Here is a 25557-nt window from a genome sequence, read left to right on the forward strand (position 1 = left end):
ACACTTTTCTTTTTCTTTTTCTCAAAGCTGAAAAAAAGTAAAAAATGCTTATTCTGTGCTATGCTTTTATTTCTGAAGAAAAGCAAATATGGAAAAATATGCTTATTATTTATAAAAATATTAAATTTTTACATATATAATTGCTAAAAAAGATAAATTTATAGATACAAATGTCAGAATATATACATATTAGAAGAATACATACATTCAGAATATATATTGCAAATCAGAAGATTCAAATTATAAACAAAAGTCAGTGAAAATTGTATATGAATATTGAAGACCAACAGCTATCGCACCAAAATAAATAATCATGCAATAAATTTATGTAGGACTCAGAAATCACTACTATTTTAGAACGCACATTTAATTACATTTAGCACGATTAGGACATTTAGGATATATATATATTAACATAAAAGAATTGAACATTCAGTAGATTTCGTCGAATACGTCGAGTCTCGTCTCGTCTTTACTTTCGTCCAGATCCGTCTGATCTGACACGTCTTTACTCTCGTCCAGATCCGTCTGATCTGACACGTCTTTTCTCTCGTCCAGATCCGTCTGATCCGGCACGTCTTTTCTCTCGTCCAGATCCGTCTGATCTACTCTCCGTCTAACCAGCGTCAACTCCGTCTAACAACCAGCAGATGGCGCTCGTCACTACATTTATATAATATATTGTTATAGTGGAAGTGAAGAAAATCATTTATACCTCATATCTAAACTTTTTGTAAACAATAAAAACAACTCTTTAAATTTGAATGAGCTAATTGTTAGCTTGACAACATGTACTTGACAATCTTGATGTTACAAATCTGTATAAAAATAATGTAAATATTGATGAGAACCATACTTATTTTAGAATTGATATCCCTGAATAAAATAAATGATTAATTTGCACATCATAAGCATTCACTTTTGTTCAAATAAACTGAGTGGCAAAACATCTACAATTAAAATAAATTTTTTTAACACTTTCTGCTTGATGATTCAAACTTAATAAAAAAGTAACACATGTTAACTTGATTAGCCTGTCAGAAACTAGTAATGATATTTTAACACTTTCAAGAAAATGTGATATTTTCCATTTGTTTCAACAAGCTCTTGCCTTCCCCCCCCCCCCCCAGAATTCTGTACCAAATAAGTTATTAATTTTTTGATATTTTAACATTTAGTTTCTACTAATACTTGAATAATATCTGTCACTTTATTATATTAATTTCCAATGATGTTTTTAATTATTCATATCTTCATGACAATCGTTACTTCCAGAAATCATAAATCTATGAGCACAACCATCTAACTATCAACTGGTAAAAAATTTCGTAAATGCAATCATAATATAATTAATGAACTTTTCTTGAAAAAAAGTACAATGCCACTATATTAATCCGGTCGTTCGAAGGCTTTTAAAGTCAAATTACATCTCCAGATGTCGCTGCTCGTAACTCGGTAGAAGCAAATTATTAACATATTTTGCTACCCTGATTTGCTATAGCTTTCTAATGAAACTGTTGCAAAAGGCACTTTCAGTCGTAAAGAAAATATTATTCTAATAGGTTACATTAAACTGTCAGTTAAGTTAATGAATTTTTAAAATAAAAACCTCTTTTTTTAAATTTTATATTTGCATTATAATTTGTAGAAATTTGAACTAACTCACTTAAGTTATTATCTACACTTGTTTTTAAAATTCCAAAATTTTCAAATCTCAATCTATTTTATTTGTTTTTTACACACTTCTCAGAATGTCTTAAAATATGCAAAATTTAAAAAGGACTTCTGTATACAAAAATCTATTTTATTCAAATTTGACTCCAAAAGTAACATATTATATGAATTAAAAAAGAAAATTCTGACGGAGAAGTTACAGCTTCTACAAGCATTAAAACAAAGTGCCATTAAAGACACTTACAAGGAGACAAAGGCATTTGTCAATAGAGGTGCTTTAAAATACAACATTAATGCTGCTTCTTAATACAAAATTCTTCTATATGTGTCTTTTTTATTTCTCTAATACATATACATATTGTAATAAGATAATGAGCACATAAAACCACTAGGAAAGAACTACACTGATATGAGCCATAAATGTATGTCATTTTCTATAAATCATAAAAAGAACAACATCAAATTAAAAATATATTTCATTTTCAAAGATGGGAATAAGGAATTATTTAGTCATTTCTATACAGATAAATTATAAAATAACATGTTTCAAAAATAATTAGGTAGAGAATACATCAGAAGTAATGTTAAAATTTGTTGTGTAATGAGAAGGAAAACACTAATAAAAATTGAGGATCATTTTCAGCAGATAACAAACGTCATGATTTGATGTCTTTAAAAAATGTTAATTTTATATACATTTGTTGAAGATTAAAGCTGAAGCAAACTGATATTGTAAAAGATATTAGCTATACTGAGTGACTAAGCACATTATTATATCACACAATTTATAAGAACAAAAGTAATTTCTTTAAATTTCTAATTATTAATCAAAATAAAAGCTGCAATAATTCTTTTTCTATAAAATAAATAATAACATAAAAAATCAATTTACTAAAAAAACTTATATATCCATGTGAAAACATTGTACAGTCATGGAAATGAGTCATACAGGAAAGTTTCAAAAATACAAAAAGCAATCCTGTATAATCATCACCAGACAGATGAAAAAGATTTCTTTGCTTGTTGCTTTTTTTTTTTTTCCTCAAAAGGAAAAGGCTGTTCCTTATTTGTTCCATTTCTCGGCAAGTCTTTAATCTGAGAAATGTGAAATAAGAATCAATTTTAATATTATAAATAACTGTAATGAAAAAAATTGTTAATTTAACAATAATACTTACATGACAAACTTAAAAATTGATAGTATAAACACAAATATTTGATATAAGTCAAAAATGCCATTTTTTGTATCCAAATTTAGAATAAATATTTAGTATTCATTTATACAGTACACCTATTATAAAAAAAAGACATAAGATATTCTATTCTCAATCACTAGAAATGTGCAGTCTAAAAAATTTAAGTGATTTCAGATAACTTTGGAAAATATTCTACAGAAAGAATATTTTTTTACCTAATCTTAAAATATTATTTGTTCAACGAAAACATATTTATTATTTAGGTGTTTTTTTTTCAAAAACTCTTCTTGCTTTAAATATTGATACAAAAATCTGCCATAATCTTTGATATACAGCTGTATAATGGTAGGGGTGGAGCAATAAGAATTTTTCAATATAGAATAAAGCATAATATATTTTAAGTTTATATTGCAAATAATCTTCAATACTTGAATTCTTTATTATATTTTTACATATTTACAAAATTGAACAATAAAAGGAACAAGGTTAAAATTGATTAACATGTACACTGTCTTGGTAAAGAATGGGAAAATTTTCTTATAGCATGACAAATGCAAAAACTATTGAAGATGAACTCTAGTTATAAAAGTAATATTAAAAGTTAATTAAAAATGATTTGAAAAAATATTACATATATAAATTATCAATTTTTAATAACTTATATCGCAATAATAACATAATTAAAAAAAAACTATAAGACTACACAAATGATATGAATATTTATAGATCTGAAACAATTTATTTTACTAGCAAGTCATTAGATTAACCAGATAGAAAATATGCAATAAAATGTTTTTAATGGAAGCATTTTAAGGAACAATCATTTGACAAAAAACAGTATAATCATACTAAACTCGACGAGTTTTCTAAAAGGTGTTAATAAGTTTAGCAAATTCTTTTAACTATAATTAATTTGCTTCAAAAAATTGAATGTTCAAGAAATTATACAAATGAGATTCTAGTTTTAATTCTAGAAAATAATAATCAAAAATCGACACGGATATAATAATAATAATAAAAAGGGATTCCCATATGAAGGATATAAAAGGGATTAATGTAAACATGCCTCAAATCGCTTAGATTCATTTTTTTGGTAGGTAAATGAATCTTGGCCTCATTTCAGCTATACATCTAGATACTTCATTTATAGTCCAGTAACATGATGACTGGCTAATTTGATTCAAATCAATTATTTGTTGATGACTTCCTGAAACAAAAAAAAAAAAAAAACAAAAAAAAAACGTATGGCAATACACAATTTCTTTTTAGGAGTTACAACACTGTTTCGTAAAATATTGGTGCTTAATTTCTCCTTCATCAAAGATAAAATGCATTCAGCAGAATTACGGGGAAGTCTGTACTTCGAAACAAAATCAGGTAAAATCCTAGAAAATTTCATTTTCGAAATTCGAAGACAAATTTTCGGCTGTTATATTCATACGAATACGCTCAGACAATTCCATTTAGTCCATAGGTTCCCAAAGTGGTCCAGGCGGACCCCCAGGGGTCCATTGGAGACCACACGGGGGTCCACGTAGACGTGAAAAGAAAAAAGGGGTTCACAAGTTGTAAGTGGGGGTCCACGAAAAATTTTCTGGTTTTCATAATAAAGAACAAAAATTTTGGCTTGGATTTACCTATCAACGTAGGTAGGTAGCATCATTCACTAGGTAGGTACTCAGAAATATGCGAGACTCAGTTCAAACACAGAATTAAATAGAACAATAGATAATAGTACAAGTGTACACCACATGTCGAGACTTCCAAAGTGCTGCCCGTGCGCCCGCTCGTCCGGGATGCTTGTTTAGACCTGCAAAGGGATGAAATGCGACTTGCACTGCACTACTTTTTTGAAACTGAAAATGTGCCGCTTTTTTTTTTCTTCTTAACACCCCCAATTTAGGGAGATATTTTTTTTGGAGTTTTGAGAATACAGTAGAAATGTAGCAGCAGGGGGTCTACCGAAAATAGTAAAACTTTGAAAGTGGTCCACGAGAAAAAAAAGTTTGGGAACCTCTGATTTAGTCGAAAAATAATAGGTAAAAAAAAGGATATATATATATATATATATATAACAAATTCGAATCCTGTCGGCTTTTTAATATGTAATATTATTTGTTGTGAAGCATGATGCAGTTTGAAGACAGTGAAGAGACTTATTATCTTTTTAATCCATCGGGTAAGCATAATTATTTACAAGCAGAGACGCGGACAAAACGTCCGTCGCAGCGCAGTGCAAAAGCCAGAGTGGGGGGAAAAAAGGGCCGAAATAAATTATCCCTCGCCTTATATAACCTTAGATTTTGATAGGGAAAATATCTGTCCACAGTGCTAATATATTATGAGATTTCGATAGGGATTTTCATTACACAGGTGGACAAGGTAGGGGAAACACAGGGAGATTTTAAAAAAGAATTTGCTTGATCAGCGGTATGTTATCTCTTCACCCGTAGTGTGGGAAAGTTAGATTTTAGCTGATTCAACAATTTAACAAAGCTTCTCTTGAATTAATTAAGTAGAGACAGTGGAATTGGATCACGAAATAAGAGAATATTTTAGAATGAAGTTACTATGGGCTAAATTAAGATGAAGTTACTATGAAAATTAATTAAATTGAAATTAGAGTTAAAATATCATTATATATATATATATATATATATATATATATATATATAGAGAGAGAGAGAGAGAGAGAGAAAGAGAGATAGAAATGACACACGCACAATGACAATTTCGTTCTTCAGAAATTCTGAAGTACAATCAGTACTAGAGATGCATAATCCACGATTTTTTGAATAACAAATAATATTGCTATTGTTATTTTTAAATATGCGTTCCAAATATCTGTTATTTCAATCATATTATTAATTAAAAATTATTACTTAATATTAAATATAAAATTTATTAATTGTAATTAATACTTAATTTACTAATTTAATTAACGTGTGATTGAATTAATTTATCTGTTTCAGCTTACTTCTTAAATTTTTTTTTCTCAAAACTATTTATTTATATTATTTTATTTATTAGAGTGAACCATTTTCTGGAAAAGATGAGTTAAAAATATATGTCATTTGTTTAAAACGTTTACTTTAGTCCTATATTCTACCAATAGATGGCACGAGCAGTAAACAGAGTACATGTAATCAAAGTCAATCATGTCACGAGCAATTAAAAATGATCTGTATGAATAGTGCATCATCAAATACGAATATCGGTCACTCCCGTAAAGTGAAGCGGTGACTTCGCACTTTCCAGTGAAGCCTCGCACTTTCCGGTGAAATCACCGCTCCGGTAAATTTCAGTGATATGCAATTCAATGATACGATACGATAATTCCAATAACCGGTCCGTTCACTTTTCAATCCAATCACAGATTTCTTTCGAGAGCTTCCATTGGACAGATCGTATCGATTGTTATTCCAGGAAGTCACCGCTCCGGCAAATTTCAGTGATATCGTATCGATTGTCAGTTTCTATCGTGATCCAAAACCTGTAATCGAAATATCATCAGTAAGATCGTATCAAGGATTTGAATCACACCCCTCTTTGAAAAGTATTGATCACTTGTATTTGTGACTTTTTGATATTGGTTACGTAATAACAGCTCTGAAAATATTCGTCATCCCTAATCAGTACTCGCAATATGAACCGAAACTATTTCGAAGTTCGTTTATAATGACGTCACACTCCCTTGGCAGAGTGTGCGGCGGTGCAAACCAATGATGTTGCTCGATTTTCTTCCATACATGAAATAGGGTTGGGAATGGCGATGTTCCACCCTGAATGCTGTTGCAAAACCAGATGATTTCCCTATGGAAAATGCGGTTGATTTAATGTATAGTATACGTAAAGTTAACATCATAATTTTGGACCTATTAAAAGGATACTGGGCTATCCCAATGGAAGAGCAGAGTAAAGACTACATCTTTTAAAACTCATACAGCTCAATATCGATTATTACCTTTTGGACTTAAGAATTCTGCGTTCACATTTCTAAGAGTCATAAATAATATTTTAAAATAATGTAGTGAATTCGCAAGAGCTTACATCGATGATATTGCAATATTTCCCCTTGACTTTGAAACTCATCTACAACAACCTGGATTACATATTTACAAAATTAGATGAGCTTGGTTTCACTGTAAACTCGAAGAAATGTTCATTCGCGAGAACTCAAATCAAATATCTTGGATACATAACAGGCTTTGGGAAACATCAACCGGATCCAGAAAAAACAAGAGCAATACAAGAGTTGGAAGTATCAAGAACAAAAACCCAGCTTAAAAGTGCACTTGGATTGCTGAACTATTACAGAGATTATATCCCAGATTTAGCAGAAACTACTCATCCCCTCACAGAATTGACGAAGGAAAGATCACCGGAAGTCCTTGACCTGAAAGAAGCGCATCGAGAATCCTTTCGAGAACTGAAAGATAAATTATCCAAAACTGCAGAACTTCATACGCCATCATTGGAGCAGCCTTTCCTTATTCATACAGATGCATCTCAAAGAGGCATTGGAACATGTTTATCACGGAGCTACAAAGGAAAGCAATATTCTATATGCTATGCGAGTCAGAAATTAACTCAAACACAAACTCAATGGCCAACGGTAGAGAGGGAGGCTTAGGCAATGGTATGAGCCTTGAAGAAATTCGAATCATGGATTTTTAAAGCATCTTAGGATAATCAGTGACCATAATCCCCTAACAAACATCGTTAAGAATGCCTCGCAGTCATCAAAGTTACAACGATGGACTCTTGCCCTGCAGAGGTATCACCTAGATATGGAACATTGCCCGGGAAGCAAACTTGTGAATGCAGATGCGTTGTCTAGACTGTCCATCTCTATTGAAGAATGTAAATAGCATTTTCATTTATAATTTTAGTATATGTATGTAAACTTTATTTTAAATTTTATTACTTGGTATTGAATTTATATGTAGAATGTTTGTATTGTAACGTTTCGGCAGCTCGTCACAATGGTGGACAAAATGTTCTAATTTCAGATAACTATTAAATTGAGATTAATCATTATCTTGGGGGGAAATTATGATGTTTGGCCGCAATTGGCGACGTCTGCGTAAACGATTGGCAAGATTCGCCGCCGCTGTTGAGGGTTATTGGTTTTTTTAAAATGATATGATTAGAAGAGCTTGTGTGGCGGAAGGACATGGCATTTTTGGCCATGGAGGGAAACAGACGCAGCGAGAGCAGATGCTCAAGCAATGTTTCGATGAGCAGCCAAGTCTCTGGCTTTATTGAAGTGGTAGATGTTGCTGACAGCTGTCTGGCAGCAAAGAAAAGATTGCCCAAATAGAAAACCAATTACAAATTTCGAAATCCGCTATTGGAATACTCAAAGGCCCTGATAAAATTAAAAAAGAGGAAATACACATAAAGAAGCTCCAAAAACAACGGTATTCCGAAATAGAAGTATTGGAAAAATTAGACCCCTGCAGTTGTCTAAACTGCTCCGTACACCCCAACAACTGCCTAAACATCTGCAACAAACTACAAAGAAAAATCGAAAGAATGAAATACATACAAGACACGATTGAATCCTTCGACATGACCCTACAGCAGATGATCGATGATAAGCAAGATCACACCAAGCAATATCTTGACGATCTCAATAAGGTAAACGAACTAAGATCCCAAATGGAAATCTTAGAGGAAGAACTAAAACACTTAAGCCCTTGCCCGGCAGAACACTGCAAATTGCACTCAACAATAGCCGAAAATCCTCAAATGGAAACAGAGCAACCGTTCCAGGTAGTAGAGAAAACACACTGTCAAAAGGAAAAACTCAACAGATAATCAAGAAATAATGGTCCACAATAAATTCCAAGCCCTTGAAAACATAGAAAACTCAACCAGCAAAGAAGTACCACCCATAAACTTAAAGATGGATGAAGATTACAATGTGACACTACAAGAGATCTGGCGTAAATTTCCCGACACCGAATGTAAAATTTTCTCAAAATCACCCCTATAAATGAAGCGGAGAGAAAGGGAATTATTGAAATATTAGAGAGTAAGAAAAAAGAATTCGTCCTATCTGAAAACCCCACAGAACAACCCATCAAAGTAGTCATTAAAAGCCTCCCAGAATATTAAGATAAGGACGAAATAAAGAAAAACCTAGAACTTAATTTTGACATTGCTAGAGTTGCACAATGGGGTCAAATCATGTGACGTAAAAGTCACATGTCATGTGTTTCTTGCGCATGGCATTTAAGTTTCATCAGCACCGCTTTCGTCGATCAGTCTGCCATTAACGTTCTCCGCCAAGTATGAAGCGGATTTTTTGTTTACATTTGAAGTTATAATTTTTGAGTCATTTTCTTTCCTCTTATTATGTGTTAACAGAGGAAATACTGGTGTGCTGATGGATGCATGCTTTAATGCGAAACACAAGAGTGACTGTCATGATAAAATGTTTTCTTATTTTCCTTTCAACAATCCTGACTTGGGTTGATAGCTTTGGTATAGATTTTTTCACGCCTTTGAAGTCGGTGATATGCTCCGATCATTTTGAAGAATTCATTCAGTGTTTGTCCATTTATTAAATATAACTGTTCCAGTAATTTGTTAGTAAAACTCTTCGAAGAAAAAGAAATCGGTAAGCGATTTGCCGTCAAAAACAATCAAATAAAATCGTGAGTGCATTTCTAATTTACTTGATTCACATTTGATGAAATTTCTGATAATTTTGAATATGCTTAGAAGGTTTTAAAATGTTTACATGAATATTACATTGCATTTTTTTTAACAAAATCTTATCTAAATTTAATTCATGTAAGTAAACAAACTCCTGTTGCAAGAAAGAAAGAGATTCATTCCAGAAAATATTGTTAATGATATGAAAATGAGGCATTGACAGATTTCACTAAAGAAAGGTTTTTCTCTATATATGTTCTTTTTTTGAATTCTGAAGCAAATCTTTAAAACTTAAATTTGTCAAAGCATCCAATTGATTTATATGTTGTGTTCTTTGTAAAATTAAGAACAGGAATTTCAAATGAATTTTTATCTGTTTTGTTTGAAATTTCAGATTCTACAGTTTCAAGAAATTTTAATTTTGTAACAACAGTTTTTTGCATTTGATTTTTAGTTTTTGGCATTATAATAAAATGCATTATGAGCTTTTACTTTTTTATTATGAACCTTAAAGTTTTCTTTATCTTTTAGTAATTCATATTATTCAGTTATTGCTGGGTAATCATGTATAATAACAAAAGAGCAAAATGGATGGCTCCAGAAAGCATTATTTCTAATTGCTTATTTACCTTTTCCAAGTACAAATTTAGAGCAAATAGTGAAGCCCAAGCAGGTTTTCACAATACATGGATTGGTTCGTTGAAATTTCATATTAAAAATTCCATGCGATCATTAAGAACAGAGCACATTAGGAGCACTTCCATTTTTTATGGCAATTGCCTATAGTGTTTTCTGCAGAATATGCATATCTTCCTTCCCAAAAGTGTGGTAGTGTAGCAAAGAATCAATGATTCATCTTGTGATTCATCAAAATGGCTTACTTGCTAGAAATTGGATGTTATTTATCGTATTCTTTATCGTATTGCCCTTAGCTTCTACGCAGAAAAGGAAGTAATGGCAACAAGGTTAAATGTTTGGTTGTTCGCCATTTAATGCATCATATATGCAGAATTCTAAAAATGCTTTTCTTGCTGCACATACTCATTTATTTTAATCTTTACTAGTTAGAGTTAGCCCACAAGAAGAATGATTGTGATCATTTCTTAATGAATGCTGATTCTATTGCGTGCGCTATTTTGTTTTGGAACCATATTCCATTTGGAGAATTCTTTTGCATCTTTATTTGTAAGTAATCAGCCTAAATCTCGAGTAAATTGGATAAAAGATTCAAAGGATGTTTAAATTGGTTTTTCAACAATTTGACTATTCACTGAACTTTGTTATAGCTTCTTTCGTAACTATCCTTTCAACTGCTGAGTAATCACCAAGTACTTATGTGCTTAAAACTAAATTCTTGCATTAAACTTGGAGGCCTTGCTTCTGAACAATTAATTACTTGTCATGATTGCTTCGAAGAATGGATTGTTTTATTGAGTTTAGTTACAGTTGCGCTAAATGTTACAGGATTTTAAAATAGTAAAAGATCATTAGACTTCTGAATGAAGGCTTCAAATAATTATCTTGGAATTTGCAGGCATAATTCATTTTACATTGCAGATTAAAAACACTAAAAGCAATAAAACATACAAAAATTGTTTGAGTAAAGTGTTATTTGAGATCCTTTGTCTTTTGACCAGGATTAAATATCTGGCGAATTCTCTAGATTACCTAAGTTTAGCTTTAAAAAAAATCAATAATCTAACCTCATAAAATCTGAAGATGCCTTGCTTTTCTGTGTAACTTTTGATCAGTTTAGAATTTGTCTGTTTCTGGCAACTGATTAATTACATGTAATACGAGTTAAGACAGATTTCATCAAGTAGCTATATAAAAACAAAATTAAATGGTCTATAGAAAGTCGAATCTTCATTGAATAAATGTTCTATTTTTTTTTTCCGGTCGAAATCTTTACTTCAAAGTAACAGATGCCAACCATGTAATCTATAAATCCTCAGGCAAAAACTTTGTAGACTTGCAATTTCAACTTCTTAATTTATAGCAAACAGAAAAAGTATTATAATTGCCAAATTCAATGTCGATGTTTTGGCGAATATGGCCTCCCAAAGTCCGAAAATGCATCATTGGAATTGTGTCTAACTGTTCGCCTATTGACTCAAATACTTTGAGAAAAATGGATTAAATTTAGTTTGGTTTTTAGGCTAAATTTGTAGATATCTACCAAATTTCAAACGAAATCCATTTCGAGAAAATCCGATTGTCGGAATACAAATTAACACGGCAATGGCAAAATGGAGACGTAGATGCTTAAAATCTGACAGAGTAGATGTCTATCAAAATCGGATCCAAATTCTTATATGGATTGACTATCGGTGCATAATTTCATAAGTAAACTCAACGTCTTACGTAATTTGGTACGTGGTTTTATAACTACATTTGTAGTTCTGTGTCAATCTACATATTTGTTACAATTGCATTCCAGCAATTAATCGCCAAAAAACTGTATGCTAATATGTTTTTCGTAATTATTGGTTACCAATGGTATGCAATAAATCATTTGCACTCGAAAGACGAGCTAAGTGCGTCGAAATGCTTTTGTCACAACTCGACTATCACAGTTTCGACTTGTACTGTAGACAATTATTTCGGAAGTTTAAAAAAAATTGTTCGCGATCAATCGACTGAAATGGTTTGATTGAGAAGTTTACAAGACCAGGCACAGTTTAAAAATTTTGAAGATTCAAATCATTTTCCTATTCTTATGAGATATACGATACTTTATGTGGCATATCTAAGAATTACACTGGGCTGTTTTGGCACGCGCAACTGTAAATTCTTGTCACGGCATGTGGCTAATAAGTACATTTATTTGGAAAAATACTGAAAAGCTTTGGAAAGACCAGTACCACGGGTTTTTTCAGCAGAATTTTTATTGTAATATCAACAATTAAAAACAATTCTTCTTTTCGTATATAGAAATTGGATGAATTTTATAAAAAGGTTACATTTTATTAAAGCATCAAAATTATATCAAAAAATAATTTGACAAAGGATAAACTTATGTATTGCATTCGATCAAATACAGCGATATATTATCATTCCAGTAGATTAAGGAACTTTCATATTACTATAATATAGAATAAAAATTTCATGTTGATCATTCTAAAAGAAAAACTAGACTCGCAGAGATGAAAGATAAGTTTCTAGTTCAGTTTCACTTTTTTTGGTGGCTAATTTATGCTTCAGATGGCAGTTTCGAAAAAAATGGAAATATTTTGATCATTTTCTGATCTTAACTGTAATCTCCAATCGAACGTCTTTTATAACCAACTTTAACGTAAAAAATACATTAGCTCATTTCAAGTATCAGCTTGTGGAATATATACAGGGTGTTTCAAAAGCCTTGACCGCGGCTTTTATTCCTTAAATATTGATCATAGATATATACTGTAAATTACAAAGTTGTGTAAAATAAGGTGCAAAATGTTATGAAATCGATTAAAATTTTCAGGGGATTAAACTTAAAAAAATACAAAATTTAAATTTTTATACGAAACCCGTACAAAAAAATTCCCAGTGTGTAAAATGTGCCCCATCCTTTAATAAGGTCATGTACAAAATTTCAGCAATTTATCACAAAAAGTCTCAAAGATATGAAACGACATAAATGCTGACTTAAACCACTTTTCGATGCCTGGATATGAGTTGGCAAAGAGGAAAAATCATGTCGGATGTTCGTGTTTTAGGGGTCGTATACAAATTAAAAAAGAAAGTAATGATTGAATAAATTAATAATTTTGCTATTTATTGGTTCAAAAATATTAAAAATTTGTAAAAATAATAACATAAAGGAAAGATTACTTATAGGAAATATTACATAAGTTTTTTATAAGTTCATTGTTTTTAAGTTATATTCAGTAATTCATGATATAAAATTTTAGAAGTATTTTTCAGAAGCATAGATTTTAAAATTTGATTTAAAACTAAAGATATGAAGCATATTTTATTTCCTTATGATGCATTCCTGCGTTGTATCATCTGCACTGAAGCTGTAAACATTTGCATTTTAATTTGTGATTGACCCTTCACCAACTTTGCTTTAACATATCTTTCAGAGTTTTCATGATAAAATTCTGAAATTTTACACATGATCTTATTAAAGGATGGGGCACATTTTTTTTCACTGCAATTTTTTTTGTACGGGGTTTGTATAAAAATTTAAATTTTGTATTTTTTAAAGTTTAATCCCCTGAAAATGTTAAACAATTTCATAACATTTTCACCTTTTTTTTATACAACTTTGTAATTCACAGTATACGTCACTAATCAATATTTAAGGAATAAAAGCCGCGGTCAAGGTTTTTGAGGCATCCTGTATACATACAATCATACTTACATATTGAAAGAACTAAACATTATTGATATGCAATTAAATTTGAATTTAAAGCGCTTTCTATGTATTTTTTTCATTTTTCTAAACAAAGATAATCCGTAAGAGAAATACAAATTAAATGTTCATAAAACTAAAAATTATGCAGAACTTTATTAGATTAAATTTGTATTATGCACATAAAAATTATAATTTTTATAAATGCCTTCTGTGCGGGAAAATTATAAACGTGTTCCTTTATAATAAATTTGTAAAGCAAATTTCTGACATTTTATTTATTACTTTCAATACTCGTTTGACACGTGGTAAGGGTCAACAGCATTTTTCTCACAGAAACTTCGTTTCGTTATCAGAGACATGGAGTATCATTCTTACTCTGACAGTGATTGATTACCATATGGCGTACATTGTAAAATCGCCAAATCATACATGCTAAGATAAAAGTTATAATGTGGTAACCTTTTTAAAGCTTGAGCGCAAATGACACTTTTTAATGAGTTAGCACAAATGCGACTGAGCGCACGTGACACACAATCTTCTGAGTATGGTTCCTCTAAAATTTATCTGAATTCGACAAAAGATTATTTCAAAAAATATCAGCTTCACGCAAGAGAGAGTTTGAAAAACAAATCAGCCTTCCATCCCAGCCGCGAGATCCCCATTACCACAGTGGAGAAAATGCATTCTTATCAATCTGGTTATCTTATTTTACTGATTGACCACTTCCTTTCCGAACTTTTTTCTCACATTACCAATATGTAGTTAGTTCCAAACTAAACTCTGATCCGAATTCGTTTTTGAAAAACTACCACACCTTGGAAAGGGAGAAAATTTCTTGGCATTAAGGCATAGACTTTTTTTCCAAAAAATCCCAAAGATTAAAAAAAAAAAAAAACTATGAATTTTTTAAATTAAAATTTGATCTTTTAAAACCATTACTATAACTAAGAAATTCCCTGTTCCTCCCATGACCAATTCTATGGTGCCAGATTCTAGAGGGGGGGGGAAGGAATTTTTACATATATATGACAAATGCTGACACTAAAAGTGCTTTTTATCCGGATTCTTTAAGGTAGTAATCAGGTTAAAACCCACTATGGGTTGAATATAAAAATTTTACAATTTAAAAGTATATACATTTTGCTTTTTCTTGCATGCATGCAGAACAATTAGACACAGGGTGGAGCTGGGGGTACAGTAGCTAATTTTAAATAAATTTTGATTCCACATGAAATGCATTATCTGACAATAAACATCCAATTGTAACAGCATACGAAATTCAAGAAATAAATAAAACCATAATGAATATCGTAAGAAGAAAAAAGACCAAACTATTCATTAAAATATAGTACAAATATGATTAGTAATACTAATTGCATTATCTCTTCTCCAATATAAAGAAACTGCCTTTTGACCATTCATGGTAAATTTTATGTTAAAATTTCAATCTATAGAATAGTTTACAAACACCTCACATGATTTTTTTTAAATATAATAAAAGTGTGTTTAAGAAAAATATTTTCATCATTGTTCATTAATAAGAAAATCAAACGAGAATTATTTTATCTTTCTTAAATATTTGTTCTTGGAAAAAAAAAACTATTGTGTTAATTTTATTTTTAAAAAAATCATAAGCGATAATCATTATATCAAAATTAAAAAATCAAATGAGTCTTTATGTGAAGGATGATATCAGATTTTCAAGTGGTATATTGTACCATAGTCAAATGTATGTAATATTGAATTTATGTAGAATATTGCTTTTTATTTGAAACTTTATAAATTTAATGGGCAGTAATAAATGTTACAAATTATAATGAAATACTTTGTTTTTGCAAATAAAAAAAATAAGTTAAAAAGTAATTTAAAGGAAAAAATAATCAATTTTTTTGTACAATGGTTTAAAATGTCCCCCCCCCCCCTTCTCTTAACTGAATATTTTGTTTAATTTATGCATTCATTAAAGTCAGTTTCATTTTAATACAACTTTAAAGAATGCATAACAATATTTTTCATATATAGTTTTTTTTATAAAAAGAAAATTGTTTTTTATATATTTATTAAATGCAGATATCACAAAAAATGAAGTACAGAAAGGCTTTTCTCAATTCTCAAAAGCAATATTGGATCCACTAAATTTAATAATCAAATGCAAAGGAGTTGCTAGAGAAAATAGTAAATATTTTATTTATAAAGTTTTTCACAACAAATAAAAAAATATAAGTTCACATTATGTACAAAATATGAAGCCAATGGAATGCATTGAACACAAATAAATACAGAAACCTCTAAAATAAAAAATTACGATTCCATAAAAGGGTATTTTTTGAAATAAAAAAAAAACTAAAAACACATTTTATCCCATATATCCAATTTCGAGCAACTTTTATTTTCAATGAAAAAAAAAAAAAAAAATGCAAGATCATATTTGATAAGTGGAAAAAGATTTCAGATTTTTTAACACAAAGATTTATGTCAAAAATATAAAAAGGGAAAAGGAATGGTAACAAATAAAGTGAAATTTTGCAGATTTCATGCTAAGACTTCATTTATTGTTACTGAATGTAAATAAGTTAACATTCTTCACATCAAATTTCTTATCACAAAATTATGGATTATCATAAAATAGAATTAAGTTATATCACTGGACAACTATATTTTGATTTTTTAATTGTCTGAATAAACTTATATACTTAGCAGCAATTCGAGCTTGAGGAGAAACAAACTGCTGACAAAATATGGTTTTATTACAGAGGAATGGTTGAAGTTCTTGCAGACAAAGAGATTTTAGAAATGTTAGAACAAATGAATAACAATTATGATCTTCAGAGTCATATCTGAAAAAATAAACCAAATTTAGATTGAAATTAATACATAAATATAAGTAAAATTTATAATTGAACATAGATGAAATACTTCTACAAAATGACACTAAAAAGACTTTTTTTTTCTTCCCGATTTTCTGTGCCAGCACATATGTTTCAGTGTTCCTTACAAAATTTATTAGGTCAGACATTTCAACAAGTTTTCTAGATAGAAGCTATATTAGCAATTATATAGCTCTTATAAAAATTTTAGTTGTCAAACCATTAAATACTACAAAATAGAAAACCACTGAAACTATTATAATAATTCATGATTTTATGATTTAAAAGAAAAAGTTAACAATAAAAAAAGTTAACAATAGTTATAATCTACAATAGCATTTCAAAAGTATATAGAAGAAATCAGCTAACAATACATTAAGATGAATTATAAAAATCTTAAGATGAAAACAATAATTATAATTGTTAATACAAATTCATTTAATTGTTTCTGATAAGAAGCTGTAGCAGTCTATAAAAAAATGCTTAAATTCAATCAGGGGCAGATTGAGCTTGTGACAGTGCCTGGTAATCTTGATGGACCTCTGAAGGTATAACATGTGTATTTTAACTGATACCTATTAAGTTTTAAAATAGCATGCTTAATTTTAAAATATTTCATTATGGTAGCTATAAAATATTTAACTATGGTATGAATTTTTAACAGTAACTAAATTTTATACTTATTAAAAGGTTTTAAGAAGTGTGTGGGATGGCAATAGATAGAACAAAATGCGAATAATTGTCTATTTTTAACGTGGTTGTATGAAATGTAGCTCAGCTCATTAAATGTAGAAATTAATCTTATATTCTGAACTGTTCCTTTAATATAGATATCTATTAAAGTATTTGATAATATTATTGGAAATAAAAGCCCACAATTCACTTTATTGGTTCAAATAGGAATTTTGTAATAAGCATCATCTGGATATATTGAAAAGTCTTGAGAGAAAAAAAAAAACTTTGCACAGTAAAAGAATCAACATTTTGGTTGCACCATTTCAGATGAGGGCTCCTGGTATGCATCTTTAATATCTCCCTACATTGTTTGATTAAAGTTTCAAATAACAATGCACAAAACAGTAACATAAAAACAATACAAACATTTTAAGGCTCATGAAATTTAATCAGTGGGCTTTTGTAAAGTAAAAAGAAAAAGTCAGTGAATTTGCTTAACAAATAATAAACAAAATAATAATAAGAATAAAAAAAAAATTTATCTTTTATTACTGCAGTTAATGCAGTAATAAAAGATAAATATTTTTGTTTAGGTCAAGTATTAAATGATATACAGCAAGTTATATAGCCTGCTCGAACGAATAGGAAAAGGATGGAGGGAGTCATATCTGAAACAAAAGGAGGGGGCAGATTAAAAAAAAAAATGAATATTTTTTTTTTACCAATTACAAAGAAGTATCTCATATAAATTAACTTCTAAAAAGTCTTGCAATTTCCCTAATAATTACAAACTGAAATAGAACAGATGAATCAGTGATAAAAAATAGCTCAGAAAAAATTCTATACTTTTGATCAGAAAATGTTGCTTTATGCAAAAATCTTTTTTTAAGTTTACAGTTGTGCAGAATATATCTGTTTTTAACCACTAAACTAATTTTGACCTTCAAAACTTTGATTTCCAGTAGAATATTAAATAGTATTGCAAAGATTTTTTAGTTCTTAAAACTGTTAAATTTTAACAATAGAGAATAAACTTGCAACCAGACCATAATACCAACAAATCGTCAATAACTAGGCACCTTAAGTGAGTGGCCACCCTAATAATAATAATACAGAGATATGTGAAAATTTTTAGAGTATATTTTCGTCAAATTCTTGAAATTTGCATTTTAAATAAAATTTATTTTTTTATTCATCATATTAATTCATAATATTAATTTTTAGTTACCAGTATTTCTTCTTTAATAATATTTAAAAAAAGAAATATACCTAAAGCAGTTTTTATTTTATTTCAATCCCAAACTATCATTAATTCAATAGTATTTAGGCAAGTATATTTAAAAAAGGATTTTCTTTTAACTGAACAACCTACGAGATACGAAAGTTTAAAAACTTATATCTTAGTAAATGCTTTTCAAAAATAAATCATAGGTGTATAATTTACGCATAAATAAAATTGAAAGAAATTCAATAATGCACTTTTATTTGACGTTCAAAGAATAAAATGCACCACACTACCAATAAACTGAATATTATTGGTTTCAAAATTTGTCGATTATAATTCATACAGGTACACTGTATTCACACTGTATTCATGAAAATATATTTCTATATTTAAATTTCAATATATTTTATATTTATTTAATCAGTTTTCTAAATTATTGATGAAAATCTGGTACATTTGTCAGAAAGGTGAAAAAAAATGAAAACTAACTCTTGAGTAGTAATTTATGGTCAAAGATACTCCATAAAGTGAGATAGTAAAACTATTTTGACGATTCCATCCAGTGTCAGTAAATTAACTGTAAATCACATGACCATTTAAAAAGTTTTGGAATACAAAACACTACAAATTCACGAGAAATGACAATCAAAATTTCAAATAATAAAATTATATGATCAGAAAATTTGATAAAAGCAGCAATGAATGATATGCCACATGACAGTAGACGAGTCGACATAAATGTTAAATAGAAATTACCTTACGCACAAAACAATCTATTTAAAAATATTATTTCACACATGTCATAACAACAACAAACAATTATTTTTTAACAGAGATATTGGAGTTTTCCAACCATTCAATATTTTCTTAATAAAATGTAAGGAAAGAATGCAGAAAGCATTGAAAAAATTGTAAACAAAACATACTTGTCCATTTGATTATTCCTATAACATTATTTTAAAAAGCTCTTTTAGTATACTTTTTTTATCAATATATATATATATATATAATCCAAATAAAAAATACACTGAAGCAATATCAAAATGAAAATATTATAATTTTTTGTTTTGTAAATTCACAAGCACATTTCAAATTGAGTAATGATTATTTGATAGTACACTGTGCTATTATACTACTTTACAGTATCCACAAAGGTGTTGTTTTCAAGTATTGTTATTTGCTTGCCGTATACATTTGGATATAACATTACTTGCAGATCTTATATTCAATATAGCTTTTTTGTATGAATTTTGAAATGCTTTTATACTTGAGATTATTTAATGAAAGAACAGCATAAGTTTGCTCGATTTTTCTGCATTTCATCAAAAATGCACAACACTTTTATATCCATTTAATCTAGTAAGGATTAAAATTTCTACATTTCATTCAGAGATAAAATAAAGCCTCCAAGCAAGTTATTTGTTTAAGTCAAATTTCTAAAACTGATTAACTCTAAGTTTTGAAAATGTCTTAAAGAATTTTAAACAATTTTTTGGGGTTGATGGGAAATTAAAATCAATAGTTTTAAGTCTGCTTGCCAAAATACCCATTTTCATTAAAAACAGAATTAACTTTTGGTTAAAATTGATTAGGAGAAAGTTCTGAGAGGTCACCACTAATTGGATACTTCCTTAATTCAGAGGATAATAATGACAAGAATATTTTTTTGTGCCTCTTTGGTCCAAGTTCAAGACCTTTGATCTTCCCTTGCTGTAATTCTTAATAGCATCAATTTGGTATTCTCTCTAAAATCGTGGACAGTCTGAACTTGAATAGGACAATTATTTTACTTGACATTCATCCACATCTTACAGGACAATTATTTCACTTAATGAACAGGACAATTACTTCACTTAACATTCATATGTGAATCATCTTTTTAATAATCAAAGCCTTGTCATTTTAAATCATGTATATTTATTTATTGTGAACATATTTAAACAAGTAAAGGAGAGAACTATGCAGAACATTCTTTGTGTGTATAATGGTTTACCTAGAATTATGCTAATTATTAAATAAAGTGATGGTATCTTGATAGATCAATATCTACCAAAGATGAGAAGATATTTTTAAATCAAGAGCTCTTTTAATCCTACTCTGTACTATTAGTAAAAATTTTTAACAAAGGGAGTGTTAACAGAAGGAAACTAATTAAATGTCTATATTATTTCATCTTAATACTAAGAAATGGTTAACAAAGTACTCTCAACTTGACAATATTTATAGATTCTATTCCATTTAGCAAGTTCAGAACTTTTTCTTCTTCATGCAACTACATGATTATTCAGTTACAGAAATTTAAATTCTGGCTCATCTTTAAAAGCTATGTCTGCAAAATTCAATATTTTATTAAATCTTACTTTTTCACTCAAACTTAGTTATTTCCCGCCATTTCTAAAAAAATTTCTGTTCTAATTCCTCCCCCCCCCCTTTTCCAACACTTGCACATTTTCTAAACTTCCAAAAATTAAGCATTTGATGAGATTTTTCAGTAATTCCTATACAAGAAAAAAATTAAATAAAAAAGTACAATATCAATAATTAGCATATTATAATACATCGCCTTACATTAGCTGTAAATAATATTATCCAAAAACAAATGACATCTTTAAAGCACAATTTTAAGTGGATTATAAATTGTATTCACTTTCAAAATCTGAGATGCTAATTTAAATATTTCCTTCATGTTATAAATGATATTAAGATACTCAATTCTTTAACTGTAATCAATAAGAAAAATCATAATTACCGTTCTGCAGTCCAAGAATTTTGATTATAAACACTGTATAATACTTCATCCCAATGATATTTTAAAGATGAATTCATTCTATCTAACACCTTTATCGGAAGACTTTGAAGCCAACTTTGATTTTTGCTTCTTGTAATCCCATTTACATCATATTCATATATAAACCCTGAAAAATAACAGAAGATGGCAAAAATTAATACTATAATGGCTGCAAATTAAAATATTTACCAATGAACCCATTTTATCAAAAAGAAAACTTAATCATTTAATCCATTAACATTAAAGAAGATATTCTGCATAGGTCCAACTTCTGAAGCTAAATCTGGCCTGAACATTTATCTTTTCTTCCTCATTTAATTATCTTTAACAAAGAATTTAGACAAGGTAAAGTTAAAAAGAAAATAATGACCTCTGTCTCCTTTTCTATATTAATATCAAAGTAATTGAAATATTCCTTCATAATTCCTTTAAGTATTAAAACTGCTGTCTGCATTACATCTAACAATAGGTTATTTCTGGAAGCAATACAAACAGGGACCCAAACACCACAATGACCAAATGCAAGAGAAGTTGCAATTTTCGTTACTTAATTATATATATTAAATAGTGAAAAAGTTTCAAAAATATTTCTCCTAATGCAAGAAAATGCTTTTCTTTAATTAATAGCAAAAGAACTTAAATGACTGTACACATAAAAACCCTTTTATATAATTATATTGTCAGATAAGCCCTTTCACAAGACATTGATACAAAATCATTATAAGGGGAAGCAAAATGCAACATTCTTGGATAAAATCAAATACGAATCTGAAATGAAATAAGTCATCAGTAAGCTTTCGTTATATCTTTCAATATATTAACAACTTTTAGTTCTCAATTAATTCCGATTAGGTGATAATTTTAATTCCATAAAAAGCAGTTGTGTAATGGTAAAATTTGTAATGAGTTTAAATTTTTAAGCATTTCATTAAATATGGCACACTGTATGTAAATTTTCAACATGAGAGAGAAATAAAACAAAATTACTTAATATTTTTATAGTATATGTCATGCAAAGACACAAATCATAAATGAGAAAGTATTTTCATCAAAGCAAAATTATTCAATTCAAATATCTGGTAAGGAAATATAAATAAAAAAAAATAAATCCCTACGCAATAGAACAAATTCTAGATACATCAATATAAAATAAAAAATAGCTTAAGGTTAAAACTGAGAATAATCAGAAAATTTACTAAAAAATAAAGCTTAATTAATTTAATTTTCACAATTCAAGACAACATGCAAGAAACGTAAAAGTAACACATCAGAAATACAAACGCATACCTGAAAATACTTAAAATAGATAACTATTCATACTAACACTTTTCTTAAATTATCTGTACTTTGGAAATGATAAAAATAAATCAAACATTTCTATTTATCATGACACAAAATATCAGCTTTTTTTTTCCCCACAAATAATGATACCTCATCAGACATAAAAATTAATTTCTGGTGTGTATATGTTCCCTAGTCTTTCTTACATAATTGTTTTTTTAAAAACCTAAAATGGTATTTAGCAGACATTATGAAGATGGTAGAATAGTCCAGAAAATACGTAACAGGCACAATCTTTTTTTTTAAGAGTGTATATATTTACGTTAAAAGAATCCAAGTATTGGATTAAAACATCATGAAATTAAAGTAAATATAAAATAATGTTGTTAAAAATGAAACTTTAAAAAATATATAAACAAATAATATTATTTATAGACGTTAAAACATTAATTATGTTAAGTAAAAATACTTAGTAATTCAGCTCTCTCAATTTTTTTTTAATACACAGTATTATAAATCCTATAAACAATTCTAAAAAGAATACTGAAAATAGTTAAAATGAAGAAAGGAAAGAGAGGTACTTTCAATTGTTAAATAGAAAATTCCAAAGAAAAATGAGAAACACAGGGTAAAATAAAAGGAAGAAAGAAAATATTTTTTTTTTTTTTTGCAAATGCAAGTATCAAGCTTTTTAAACATCCTTGTAAAAGAATTAAAAAATTTGTATTTAATTTATTAAATTAAACACTAATACAAAATATAGATCTGGTACATGTAACATATTAAAAATATACAGACCTGTAGAATCAGTAACTCCTATATGTAAATCTGATGAATTTTTATAGTTACTGAAAAAAAAAAAATAAAAAAATTACTACTAAAAAATTCTTTTGATCTAAGTAAACAATTGTAGATAACGAAACTTTTGTCATACTTACTGAAGAAAATCCCCATTAGTCGGCTTTATTACAACCGAATTCTGTTCTTTGGTTGCATCTCTAAACGGATAAGGAATGCGGAAAGGGGGTATTCTTAATTCTGTATTGGATAATTCAACATTGCAAAAGTTGCACACATCTGGAAGTGTAAAAGAAAACACCTTTTCTTTCTTTTGGCAATGCTGATAACATATAATACCGGGATCACTCATCATAATTCCATAGCCAAACACTCCTCAGTTTCTTTGCACAAAATTTGCTTAATGCCCTAATTACACAGAAGTTTTAAGAAATTTCTACAATTTCAATCTATCTGATAAACAGAACTATATTTAAAAGAAAAATCTCACACTAACTCATCATAACTTACGACAGAAAGTAGTGATCTCTCGTTCACATCGTAACGAACCTGAAGATCCGGATATGCAAGGTGAATGTCTTACGCGGATCAGATTAATCAGATTCGGGTCCGACTATTTGAATCCGAATAAAGGTAATTTGGTCCAGTCCGATTAGTCAAGACTTTGATCCGATTCGATTAACTATTCATGAAATGTCCATTCATTCTTCGAATATGACATTCCACCGAAGCCTTTGGAAGGAAATGGAGAAGAGATGTTGCTTTTCCATTTGGTCACCATATATGCAGAAAGGTTTCTTCGGGAGAAAGAGATATGCTAAGCGTTAGTTGCCTTGAATCACAGGTCACCAACCGATACAAAGGAACCAGGAGAACAATTGGATAAGATCAATGATTTCAAAAGTTAAAATGTTTCTTTACTCCATTTGGAATAATGAATTTTCTGTGATAAATAATATAGAAGTTTCTGGAATTGCACAGGGAGATACTGTTAAAACAATAAGAAGTCTTCAAAAAGAGAGTGAGAGAGAATTGTTTAGTCATTTTCTGATATTCCCATCTTTCATAACTGTTTATTTTAACTGTTAATTATATAAACTCAGTTTTATATAATTTTCTCAAAAATTAAGTCACCCGTAAGATTTCAAAGATATTTAAATCTAGTTGGCAGATCGTTTTGAAAAATGTCATCAAAAATATACCTTTTCTTCTAAGCCTTTCAAACATTCATTGTACTGAAAATATTTTATAACTATTTTAGTTGAGTGTAAGCATTCATTTTGGAGATAAAACAATTAAAAGGAAATTTCAGATTTTTTCAATTTTTTCTAATTTTAAAGCTCAATAAAGCTTATTTAAATAGTTGTGTTTTTCAAAATTTTGAAGACAGAAGTAATTTGATTTTCTTAAATCTTAAACTATTTCTTAGGTTACTTTTTGTAAGCCTTAATATATACTGCTTTTTTTTTTAATCTTTATCTCAGACAGCTTTCCAACTATTTGCATTTGGGTCACAAGTATAAGAAAATTGACTTAGTAGAACATTTTAAATTATCAAACTAAAAAACCAAATCAATTTCGTGATCACTGCTCTAATTTCAATTTCTCCCGCTTCTTTCAATCTGATTGACCTGAAAATTTCCCCACTCATTTCACGATTTTTGAACAATATCCACCTTAGTACAAAATTATTCTAAAATTTCACCATTCTCAGCTGATGGTTAATCTTATTAACAGTGGCGTTACTATATTAGGGCAGACAAGGCAAGTGCTGTCGGCGAGATTACTATAGGATGCATAGCCGCGGAAAAAATTTGTTGAATTTGTGAAAAAAAAGTCCCTTTTCTGATATTTATTCTCTAGAACTAATAGGAAAAAAAAAAAAAATCTTAAAAACAAAAATAAAGATTGTTTTTCTCATTTTAACATCTTTATATATTCAGTTATTTTGAAATTTCCCAAATTCAAATTACTTTAAATCGCACGAGTCTTTTTTTTTTTTTTACAATCAAGTCCTGAGAGTTTGAAAAAATATGATT

At 28.9% G+C, this 25557-nt stretch overlaps 1 protein-coding gene across 1 annotated transcript; it reads right to left on the reverse strand.

Moving 5' to 3' along the window:
• Window positions 1-16102: 16102 nt before the first annotated feature.
• On the reverse strand, window positions 16103-24344 carry LOC129959921 (MKRN2 opposite strand protein-like). Its single transcript, XM_056072823.1, has 4 exons — window positions 23659-24344; window positions 23519-23568; window positions 21401-21566; window positions 16103-16721 (listed from the first exon to the last, which is right to left on the reverse strand). The coding sequence occupies exons 1-4, from the start codon at window positions 23871-23873 to the stop codon at window positions 16526-16528; spliced, it is 627 nt and encodes a 208-aa protein (XP_055928798.1). The 5' UTR covers window positions 23874-24344; the 3' UTR covers window positions 16103-16525.
• Between the last annotated feature and the right edge of the window lie 1213 nt (window positions 24345-25557).

The sequence above is a fragment of the Argiope bruennichi genome, chromosome X2 (assembly GCF_947563725.1).
Source record: "Argiope bruennichi chromosome X2, qqArgBrue1.1, whole genome shotgun sequence".
Classification (NCBI taxonomy): domain Eukaryota; kingdom Metazoa; phylum Arthropoda; class Arachnida; order Araneae; family Araneidae; genus Argiope; species Argiope bruennichi.

Bases quoted from the DNA above. Each gene is read 5' to 3' on its own strand.
- LOC129959921 (XM_056072823.1), bottom strand. From the start codon at position 23,873: ATGATGAGTGATCCCGGTATTATATGTTATCAGCATTGCCAAAAGAAA. The intron at 23,569-23,658 runs GTAAGTATGACA...TTTTTTTTTCAG, and splicing joins ACTAATGGGGATTTTCTTCA to TAACTATAAAAATTCATCAG. The intron at 21,567-23,518 runs GTCTGTATATTT...GTTATTTTTCAG, and splicing joins AGGAGTTACTGATTCTACAG to GGTTTATATATGAATATGAT.